This window comes from Homalodisca vitripennis, chromosome 7 (assembly GCF_021130785.1).
Source record: "Homalodisca vitripennis isolate AUS2020 chromosome 7, UT_GWSS_2.1, whole genome shotgun sequence".
Lineage (NCBI taxonomy): Eukaryota > Metazoa > Arthropoda > Insecta > Hemiptera > Cicadellidae > Homalodisca > Homalodisca vitripennis.
Window position 1 is genome coordinate 137,667,961 of NC_060213.1, and position 12,217 is coordinate 137,680,177.

The 12,217-nt window shown below is 34.5% G+C and overlaps 2 protein-coding genes across 2 annotated transcripts in view; one reads left to right on the forward strand and one right to left on the reverse strand.

Annotated features, from left to right (window-relative positions):
- LOC124366402 overlaps window positions 1-4,182 on the forward strand; it is a 103,876-nt gene extending 99,694 nt beyond the window's left edge. Inside the window, exons 6-7 of the mRNA XM_046822927.1 lie at window positions 657-800; window positions 3,113-4,182. Coding sequence (XP_046678883.1) covers window positions 657-800; window positions 3,113-3,177 — 209 coding nt within the window. The 3' untranslated portion in view covers window positions 3,178-4,182. The remainder of the gene's footprint in view (window positions 1-656; window positions 801-3,112) is intronic.
- LOC124366401 (elongation factor-like GTPase 1) overlaps window positions 1-12,217 on the reverse strand; it is a 271,013-nt gene that overhangs the window by 223,869 nt on the left and 34,927 nt on the right. The window contains 1 exon segment of the mRNA XM_046822926.1: window positions 8,465-8,601. Within this exon segment, the coding sequence (XP_046678882.1) occupies window positions 8,465-8,601 (137 nt within the window).

Sequence of the window (12,217 nt, forward strand, 5' to 3'; positions counted from 1 at the left end):
GTGTATTGGGCGAGTATTCGATTTAGTATAACTGTTAATTCTTGGATTCAGTATCCATTGATATAAGGGTACTGATTCAGGACCTTCAAAAATGTTAGGCATGACGTATTGCTCAATCAACCATCCTTCCTGAAATCTTAATCATCACTGGCCCTTCGATAGCAAAAGAAGAGTGTTTCAGAGCAGATTAGTTGTAACATTCTTTTGTTTTGCAACAATTTTAAGAATATCTCATTCCTTTCAACACATTCATCCTGAATTTAAAAATACTTGGTAGTAGTATTACATCAGAGATGATTAGGACTGGCTCATAATTATATTTGGTAGCAATATGACATTTTTTTAGTAAGTAGGTACTGTTTTGATTCATAAGAAAATCAAGTAAGCCTTTTGTAATAATTTTATTTTTAGATGAAAGCCCACTCTTTTATATAGGTACTTCTACACAATTACCAACAATATTAAGGCACTTATGATATCAAAAACAACCTTTTGTATACTGTTGTCATACAAGATTGTTACCTGATGTAACAATGAGTGCAACACGATCATTTTGATGCTATCGTCATTACGAATGTCACTAATAATCAAAACCTAAGCTACCTTATTTACTTACCACCAAATGCTTCAACTATGACACTAAGTATTTTTCACAGAAGGCCCCATGAGCCACGACCAGCCGACCTATGCCAGTGTGCCTGGTATCCGGGTTTATGGCATGATGTGCGTCAACAAGGCCAACAACAGCACCAAGCGAAGGGGCCGGCCAATGCGGTACACAAGGAGTTTAAGGATTAGAGGTTGGTTTACGACTCCCTTACAATATTAAAATTAAGAACACAAACAATATTAAATTCCAAGGATTTAACCGATATGATTTAAAGTTTTTGTTTAAAATATCCGGATAAAGTTTGTATTTATATGGGAAGTGTTCAATATAGAGTGAGTAATCTTTATTTTTCTTGAATTTCACTAGGCGTTTCATAAATAGAAAAACAAAAAAATGGTATTTAATTCAATAACAGACTAAAAGATTTGCGTGTTAAGCCTTTAAATTAACTTCCTTCGCATAAGTTATAACCAGATTAATGGGTATCTCACAAGTCTCAGTCCTTGGACCACTGTAATTTTTATTTATTTTTTTTTACATAAAGCAATTTGACAATATATTTTTCTTTTCAAAAATAACGATTTTCAAATCAAGTTTTGACATCTATTTCCACCTTAAAAAAAAACTCACAGTCGTTTATAAAACTTAAATGATTGAAGTGCTCAATAAAGAGTGAGTAATTTCCATTTAGCACAACTTGAATTTGACTTGGTGGTTCATAAATATAAAAACAAAAAAATGGCACTTTAATTCAAATAAATTGAGCTGAATGCCAGTCTAGTAATAAATTTACTTTTTAATCCTTTAAATTTACTTTCCTTGCAAAAGTTATAAAGAGATTAATGGGGTATCTCACAAGTATCAGTTTTAGGACCACTGTTTTTTTTTCTTTTTTTACATAAAGCAATTTTACGGTAGATTTTTTTCTTCTAAAATAATTATTTTCAAATAAAGTTTCAACAACTATTTTCACCTTAAACAACTCATAGTTTTTTTATCAAATTTAAGTGATTGAGGAAAAAATCGGGTTGCATTGTAATGAACTACAAATTGTTGACACAATTTCTCAAACCGATGGAAGAAAGCGACTGAACTGACAAAGAGACCGGAGACCGACAAGGCCCAGCAGTCAATGTTCCCAGGAAGTCAATAGCATGCATCTAATCACCCAGTTCCTGTGCAATCTGCTGCAATGCCATTGCTACCTTGGGTCAAAACACCCGACGTGGCCTCACCGCTTGCATGCAATTACCTCCTTAACCACCCCCTTTTACAACAAATGCTTTCAATTTTACTTTTGTACTTGGTAATTTATGAATGTGGCTAGAATACAAAATAGATACACTGAATGTAACTTTGCAATAAAAACTGGACCCAATAATGTTTTCAACACTTCCCTAGAGAAATTCATAGTAAGATGGACACAGCATCACCGATATAATTGTTTTATAACAAATACATCTTACAAATCAAATCAGAGTTTTTTTTCTCATAATGCACAAATATTACCTGTTTTTTTATATATTCACTTGGTCTCTGAAATGTTTTTTTTTTAGTTTCACTTAATCCTAGAACTGACATGCATTTTATTTTAGCCTTAACTGTCAGATCTTTTTGACCCCTTCTGCAGAGGTAAAAAATTAACTACCAAATCAGTTTGTTACCAAGCATAACATGAAATATTATATATCATTTTATTCAGAATAAAAAAAAATATAAATAAAGATTGGGTTTATCTTTACATCCATGGTTGAATATTTTATTTTCTATAAGCAGTTTTTTACTTTCTGCATGAATACCACAATCTGAAATTTCGGAAGACAAATATAACTACATAGGTTCTCTATTTTATATTGTTACTCCTTTATCACACTTCCTAATTGATTAATAACACAAAATATAATGTTTACTCTTAACATTGTTATTTATATCATTTCTATTAAATATATAGCTTTTGCACATTAATTATTAAGTTATAACTTTAAAACTTTTATATTTTTATATATTTATAAATGCTATACTGTATTTATAATGGAAGAAAACAATAAAGTTATAACTATGTATGCTATAGTTATTATAATATGCAATAAAAACAGTAAGAAATAGTTTTATTTGTAGATTATACTTATTAAACTATGGTATTAAAAATTATATTTGTAAAATATATTATTATATTAATTTTGTAATTAGAAAATACAAGAAGAAAGAGTTCTTTTTTCTACACTATCATAACAAAACTTTTTAGTAAATAAAATTAAAAAACCCACATTTTTTAAGTTTAAAAACAATATCAGCTATTATATTTTCAGCTATTAACTTGTTTGCAAATTTAAATCCGAGCTGTAGAGGAAACATGGGTGATTAGTGATTATTATTACAAGTGGAGAGGGATTCTGCTATGTACAATAGTACTAGAAAGGAGAGCGCAAAAGGTTAAGTGTACTTTCACTAAGAAACAATTTCAGACAGTTGTTACATTTCTTGGAATCATCATTGTTGCAGGTCCGAAACCACCATTCCCCTGGGACAAAGTGACAGAGATGCTAGGAACCATGGATTTGGACTGAACAAGTGAATGTCTGTGATAGAATCCAGAACTAGAATTTTAAAGCCACCCGGAACTATTCATGCTCTACAACTCATTTGATTCAAAGCTATCAGGAAGTTAAGTTCGTAGGAAAATTTGTTTCACTTCTCAAACAAAATCATCTAATTACAAAAAAAGTGCTTAGATAATTTTTGTAATTTATTTAATGGATCTCTCAGGATACAAACACTTTGAGAAGGATAATTGAAGTTGGAATCAGTGAAAAATAAATTCTGATGCAAAATTGACGTAACCGTACACTACTGCACCTTGATCAAAGTTTATAATGTTCCTGGAAGCATGTATCAGTTCCTGGGAAACTGAAGAACCAAATGAAGACACGGGTACAACCGCTCAGCGCGTGTAACTAACTTAGCTTTAAGGACTCTGTGTTTTATCATTAATTTTAAAGGACATTACTATTATTTATTGTACTGTAGTTAAGTTTGTATTTAGGTGAATATTTATCGTGGCTATGAAACTTAACCGTTTTCCAGTTTTCAATAAGTGAGCATGCTTTTTGATAAACTACAGAAAAGAAAAATTATTTTGGTGATACTTTCAGTAACTGAAAACAAAAATGTTCACTTTATGAGATTCTTTATGTGAAAAATTTTGCACCTCCAACAAAATTGCAACAACAGCTATTACATTGTTTTGAGAGTACCTAGAAATTAAGAACATTTTGAATATCAATTTTATTTAACTCATTTTACAAAGTATTGAAGACTTGAAATAAATACATACAATACTTCAGAATTGTTTATTTTTCTTGGTAGAAATTCACAAAATTTAAACTGTGTTTTAATTTTGTGAACTAAACTTAAACTAAATTTAAATTTAGTTTTACAATTTTGGTTCTTTATTAAAGTGATATCAAGAACAGAAAAAGTACTAAAATTATAAATTATCATTGTATTAAAATATTATCATTATTGCACTAAATATTTGAAATATTATTTTTATTTGCTCAGTTTTAATTATATTATTTATTTAAAATATTAACCTTAAATATAAATTCACAAGTTACATTTTTTTAATGTACCATAAAATTCCATTAAAAAATGCTATGTGTATATTTTACAGTTTACGTTAAAATTAAACCAAAGCACAAATATTTATATTCTTTAAAACTTAATTAATTTAATGTCAAAAATGGTTTACCTACTCTAAGATAATTTATTGAAATTGTGATACTGTACTGAGAATAAGACATTTTTATTGTTACAATGCATGATATATTCATATATATTTACACAAAGTTGAAACTATATCAATCAACATAAAATTTAATAAAAAATTGGACTCACCCTATTTTATGAGTATATCACTCAAATAAGTAGTTCACATTGTACAAAACTATCAAGAACATGCTACATTGTACACCTATTTTAATCTAGTACATAGATGTTAAGCAATCGTATATATATATTATTTATTTAAGTGTAGTTTTTATGTATTTATTGCTAACGATCTGTATATCGTTCCCGGTTTACGACTCCCCTGATTTTGGGCCAACGGTTGACCAAGTTTAGCGGGACTTGTAAACACTTGTATTAAACTGCGCTTTGTGTTAATAGTTTTATAACTGTTTCTTCTTTATTACCCTAAAAAAATATCCGCAGGATGGTTCACTTCTGGCTGGTTTATACCTTCCAGTTGAACTTACACTGGGTACAACAAAAACTGATGTGTCACTTAAATCTGGGCAACCCTATGGATGTCCAGGAGCGGCACATCACTAACCGTGAATGTCGAAATTTTGGGGTGCAAGGGTAATTTGATAGGTCTAGTCTACTCTGGAAGATGACTGTTGGAGTTGGTGGGGTTTGTTCCCTAACCTCAGAGGTTCTTGTTAACCTCAACATATAGGGTGTGCCACCCCCTGCCTACTTTGACTGGAGAGGCTGGTTCAGAGCTGTTTTCTCATTCTTCCAAGGAGACTTTGAGATGTAGTGCCCAAAATCCTTCCTCATGGATCCTGATAGGAGGTGGCCCCTACTCCCTAACCTTACCCATCCTGAATATCCTGTCACTCTGAAAGCAGCACAAAGGTCCTTATAGGACTAAGTGCCATTTTTTAACTCTTGTCCTAAGAGAACGAAAAAACTAAAAAAATAATTGTTTTAAAATGTTCTACAACTTAGGCAAAAAAATGTCTAAATCTGGTGGTGGCTCAGAAAAATCGAACAATTCCTGTTTCTATGAAGATGTCTGGAGATACAGTTTTTGTCATAATCCAAGTTCTAAAATCAGTGAATAAGCATTCCCCCTCCCCAATCTACTCTCCTTGCGCCCTTGTCAGACATTTGACCGAGCCATTTCTCGGTTGTAACACTAAGACTCGGTGAGTTGTTCAGAGGAAAAATACTTCCTTGCTTGTAAAATCAAGGCACTCAAGGAAGTTTACAGCTTCCTCCTCGTTCCTTACACCTTTTTCTGGAACAACCAAGAGCATCAACAGAGTCCCGAGTGTCATCTCAATGTTGGTCGAAGTACACACAGTGGTGTAACTAATGAGGGGAGGGGGATGGAACCCCCCCAAATAGAACCCCCTCAAAAAAAATAACGTAACAACAAACTAACACATTTAAAATAAACAAGCTAAATGTTGTGGTGTGTGCTCTTCAATCGGTTTCACCCTCCCCCCAAACTTAAGTCCTAGTTACGGCACTGGCACAGAATATCTCTGGTTACGACACATTTCACAGTTATGACAGTGTTTCAGTTCTACCAGTCTGTAGTCAGTACTATCATAAGTCAGTTGGGAACTTATCTCCCTTACCTAAATACGTAAAATGCTTGTGTAAGGAAAGAAGGAGCAGCTAAAGAAATATCTAGATTGTTTCAGATCGGGTAGAAGACTTTCTACTATCCTATGATTTTACATCAACTGTAAAACATGGTTAACCGTAGAAGCGCTATGTGTAGTAATCGCAACGCATTAGCAAGAAACCGTCTTGGCACCGTTATTGAAGCATCAATTGATATGATTACCAAACCAAATGAAAGAAAAAGAGTCAATATTTATATAAACATAGCAAAACCATTCGACATACAGCTAAAAAATTATGTGTATTATAAATTTTGTTTCATTTTTATTTTGAAGTAATTATATAACTTTCTGTATATACTTGTGTTCAGTATTAAATTGTGCATCTTTTGCATATAATACATATTCAATTCTTTGAAATATGTGTTAACGGATGGAAACAAAAGAAGGTTTTTCAAAGGCTCCTTAATATTTTTGCACCTGATACTGAATGAATAAAAATATCAATATGCAATGGTTTTACACAAATTTATCAAAAGCATTTTTTACACATTATAATTTAAATGGCGAAAGTTAAACTTTTAGTTCATAAAACAGGCTATGGATGACACGAAATTTGAGTACTTTATGTATTTTATGGGGGGGGGGAAGGGGGGAGATCGAGACTCAGGTTTAAGAACAGTTCTTTTTTCTGTTGCAACATTGTTATGCCAATAATAGCAATTAAATCCTTACAGAAGATGTTTTTGAACCCATACAAAAACCTTTAGAGAGCTCAGGACATTGGGTCAAAGCAAGACTTTTTTCAAATGAACAAAGTCCCATGAATGCCTCCCTTCAGAGCTATGAAGCCCCAAAGTTAGTTGACCAAAATTACCTTTCTGTTACTGCAACTAAATTAATGTTCTACTTGTACACTTCAATATTCCATTAAAAATAATTATAATTCATTTTATTATTGCCTTATTGTGTGTTTAGTCTACAGTGCATTTGTCGAAGCAGCGATATAACTGGTGAGATAGGACTTTCAACTTCAAAATTATTTCTTTAAGAATGGTTTTTCATAACAATGTTAATTAATAAAATTTGTTTGCTTTTCCGCATTTATTATGAATATAACAATTTTATCTTCCATCCTTATTTCAACATAAATTCTCCTCTAATAAAGTTTTAAATAAACTTTGGGGTCCTGATTTCCTAAATAAATTATTTGGTGAATTCCATTCATTGGGAACAAAAGTCTTAGTTTTACCTTCACAATAAGCTCTTATGATTTTTTTATACGTTCAGTAACACCCTGTATCAGTCCTGGCATTTACAAAAGTATCTTAAGTGATTGTTGCCAAAATGAATAGTCTTCCCAAATTAAAAAATATTAACTGTGTATAAAGCATCAATTTAAAATGTAAAAATCAAACTGGTATCAGCATTTTGTAACAATAGTCCTGTTGAAGAATATATAAGACTGTTATAAGACCAGTTCTTCTCTATGGAGCAGAGACATGGATTATAGATAAACAGGCAGAAAAGAGATTGGTTACATTCGAGAATAAAATTTTGAGGAAAATTTTCGGACCTATTAGAGATGGAGATGGATGGAGAATCAGGCACAACCAAGAAATCAGAGAGATGTTTCAATCTCCAGACGTTGTAGGAGAAGCAAAGAGCAAGAGACTTCGGTGGGCAGGCCATGTGATGAGGAGGGAGGATGATAAATTGATTAAAGAGGTTTGGAAACACAATCCAGTTGGAAGAAGACCTCGAGGTAGACCCAAAAATCGCTGGAAGGACCAGGTGGAGAAGGACTTGCGGAAATTGAGAGCGGGTCAGGGGGATTGTGAAGACAGGGAGAGATGGAGGCAGCTGGTTGGCGAGGCCAAATACCACCTAGGGTATCCATGGCCATGGGAGTAAGTAAGTCTTGTTGACAGCTGTTACTTGATCAATTAACCAGTCGAACAAATTTTCAACTGAGGTTGAAAAATTACCTAAATTTAGAAATTTTTCCATCGTTTTGTGAAACAAAGAAAGAATGATGGCAAATGTCCGAAATGCCATTATCCTTTCAAATTATCCATAGTCAATAACAAACTTTAAACAAAGTACCTCAAATCAGATATAAAATTGTTGTATTCTTCTCGTGTACGTGCATGGGGGGAGACAATGAGTAATCAAACAAAGACGTTGAACTTTATCGACTCTACTCCTCATTCTGTTTGATAAGATCCTCGCACAAGTCGCTGGTCCATGAGGACAAGCAGAATGAGGCTTAAAAGAGGATCAGCGTCTTCTTAAAAAAAATTAAGATAAAAGTCTCATACCACTTCCACAATTATTTCCACAAATCAACCATAAATAGCTTTACAAATAATAGAATTTTCAAACTGACAGTGAACAAACAGATTAAATCGTAACAGATGGAATCTGTTAAACCGAATTCAAACGGAACAAACTACAGATGCAACACAATAATATAAGGCAAAATGAGACTTACCTAGAATCTCGGCATTGGCCTGTATTTGGCAGCTATACATGGCAGCCATGAGTCTCTGAGGTTGAGCCTGGAAGGCCTTACGGCAGCCTTCCTTCACTGCCGACATTATCTGCCCGGAAAGGGGACCAAACGCACTGCTGGGAAAATAAAATACATTTTTTAAACAAGATATTACAAATAAATAAAAGAAGTGAAATCATTATTGGCTGAGCACTAGCAAAGATTTCACTCATGGAGTAGCAAACGTTTTATTTCTGTTTCTCTGTATGTATATCTGTCTGTCCGCACCATATCTCGAAAACAAACTGACCTACAGACTTGAAATATGGCATGAAGCTTCATACACATATTGGCAACACTGAGTTCGAAGATGGTGCATGTCACTCGCTGGGCATTTTCTGAGCATTAGCAAATACTTTTACAATGATCTAACGGGTAAACATATAGCAACGTCAAATTATCAGAATAAATAAAATAGAGTTGTAAACAACCTGAGTACAGTCATATGGCATTTTAACAATGTAAATTATTCATACAGTATAATAAAACTTAATGGAAAGCCAATGTTAAAAGTTGGCGAGAAGAATTTATGTCAGTGCACTCTTCATCGTAGTAACCCTCCCTATCTCACCGAAACTTTTATTATACACGGAGCGGCAAAATGATCTGACGATTTTAAAATGTAAACAACTCAAACGTTTAAAGTGGTACAAAGTGTTTTATTGCAGATTTCAGATTGGTGTTTATGAACATTTATAAAAATAACCAAAAAATGGCGAGTTGATCCGTTTAAGATTTGAATATAACGTCTTTCAAATGATGTCCGTCTTTGGCAATGCATTCTTCCAATCTTGCACTGAAATTGTCAAACACTTTCCCTAACATTTCAGGAGAGAGGTTGGCTATTTCTTGGCGTATGGTTTCCTTCAGTTCATCCAATGTGCGGGGTTTGTTTGTGTATACTCTAGATTTCAGCAGTCCCCACAAGAAGAAGTCACAGATGCTGAGATCCGGGGAGCGAGGTGGCCACGCAATGTCCCCGAAACGCGAGATGACTCGGCCACGAAACTTGCTTCTTAAGAAGTTTATTACCACATTGGCTGTGTGGGCAGTTGCTCCATCCTGCTGGAACCAAATTCTGTGGCGGTTGAAGCGATTTATGCGTATTTCGGGGATCAGGAAGTTTTTCAACATAGTCAGGTATCGTTGTGAATTGACGGTTACAGTTAGACCGTTCTCTTCAAAAAAGTATGGGCCTATAACACAATTTTTTGTTACGCCACACCACACAGTGACCTTGGTACTGTGAAGTGGTCGTTCATGCAGTTCTTCTGGATTGTTTTCTGACCAATATCGGAAATTCTGCTTATTAACATAACCATTCAAATGAAAATGAGCTTTGTCGCTCATAATGAGAATTTGTTCATCTGTAAGCAAATCAATCATTTGCTCTGAAAATTCAATGCGTTTTGCATAATCACTGGGCTTCAACTGTTGCACGATAGCCATTTTGTACGGATGAAAGTGCAGGTCGTACCTTAATATTCTTCTTACCGAGCGGTCAGACATCTGCAGAGCTGCAGCTTGTTTACGTGCAGGCCGCCGAGGACTGGCTTCCACAGCTCCTCTCACTCTCTCGACGTTCTCTGGCGTCCGGGCTGACCTTGGACAGCCTGTTGATTTTCGTTTTAAAGCTGAACCGGTAGCTCTAAAGTTACCCACCCACAGCAAAATGGTGTTTCGAGTTGGCACTTTCCCTCTTGGAGCCACATTAAAACATCTGTGGAACTGCCGCTGAACAGCAACAACACTATCGCCACTGTTTAAAAATGCTTCCACAACGAACGCAAGGTGCTCAGCCGTCCACCGCTCCATGGCTACTAAAATGTCCGCACGTAGGCTCTGCCACGCTCCTATTCCCACCACTCACTCGCTTGACAGCGCGGCAGCGAAAACCGTCAGATCATTTTGCCGCTCCCTGTATAACCCTGCTATGAAACTTAACTCAATGTATGAGGGCTATTTAGAAAGTAGATTACATTTTGCTCTGTAGCCGCTAGAGGCGGGACTATTACTGCCATTTTGATGTCAGGGCATTTCTCTGTTCAGTGGCTATCCAGCCATGCTAGTGAGAGGTTACTGTTACTCCTTGTTGTTTTACAATGGCAGTTTAAAATTTAATGCAATTTAAAATCCTGCGAGTTGTGAAGTGCGGTTGGTAAAACAATTTTTGTTGGCATAATAAACCACAAGCACAATAAACCAATCAAGACTTATCGCCAACTCTGTGAAGATTATGGGAACGAAATTAGATTACCATAAATGTTGTGCAAAATGGGTACCGTTAATCTTAACCCATAAAAATCAAATCATTACAGGAGATTTGGGTAAAACTCGTGAAATGGGAAACCAAATACAGTCTATGGAGTGGGGGCTTTGATGACGGCGTGGAACTGCAGGAGGGTGTGACAACCTGGTTGAAGTCTTAAACAGAAGAATTTTATAATGCTTGAATTTCCAAACTAGTTCACCGCTATGAAATATCTAAATTTGTATGGTGGCTATGTTGAAAATAGTATTTAATGTCACTTTCAAATGTATACAATGCAATTTTTTTTCTTCTATTTTGTTTTTAGTTTACATCAAAACATAATTTACTTTCTGGATGGATAGCGCTCGTACAAAAATGTATCATTTGGCTAGATATCTCAATAAAGATCATTTGCAGACTTTAAATTTTGCATGAAACTTTATTTCTACATAGACAAGAATGAGTTCTAAAAGTCTATCTCTTAGTAGGCTGACAAAAGAGGGAATGTAAAAGTTTCTTTTCTGAATGACGTCTGTTTGTCTATCTGACCACAAGACATCTTCAGAATGAAATGAGGTATAAGCATGTGACCTTTGTGTAGCCTGTTACATGACATATGGTGTGGTGTATTCCAATAATACCACACCAAATACCTTATCCAATAATATATATATACAGTAGACGCCCTCTTAACCGGCCATTACAGGACCGAACCCCCGGCCGGAAAGCGGTTTGGCCGGTTAATCCGACGAACATCTTAATTGGTATACTGTATACGTACCAACTACGTAATACTGTACCGGTAAAAAAAATATGTATTTAATTCAAAAGGTTATTTTACTGAAAACATAATTACTTTTAATATTTTAAAGAACAGTGGCATATAGAATACATAATAACAATAGAGTAATACATCGTACTACATTGTATAAGAAAAAAATAAAAGTAAAACTTACATTTTGTTTCCGAAGTATGGTAATTTTTGACACCGAAACAGAAAAGTACATTAAATATCTGGTAAATGCTAAAAGAAATCTGTTATTTTCTTTTGTGTTTTCTTCTCCATCGTCTTTATGAAGTAGTCTCTTCATAGTCTCTCCACTTTTTAATGAACATCACATCTACAGCTGTCGACAGGTCTTGCTGCTAAATATACATTGCGGCCAACTGAAGTGCTTTTTTTCCCCTCTTCGTGACTGATTTTTTTCTGCTTGATCGTCTTCGTCAGAGTCCTCTGGAATGCCTTGTTCACTTGCCTCCTCAACCACTTTTTCTACGATTTGATCGTCACTAAAAAATCTTTTTCAAGGTCGTCGTCACCCATTCAATTACATTTTTCTCTTCAAGATGATCATCACTAGTACTCAATTTTCTTAAGTCGTTAAATAGAGCTGTGTTGTTATCTTCTTCAATTATTAAAATGGGCTGTTCATTTTCATCTT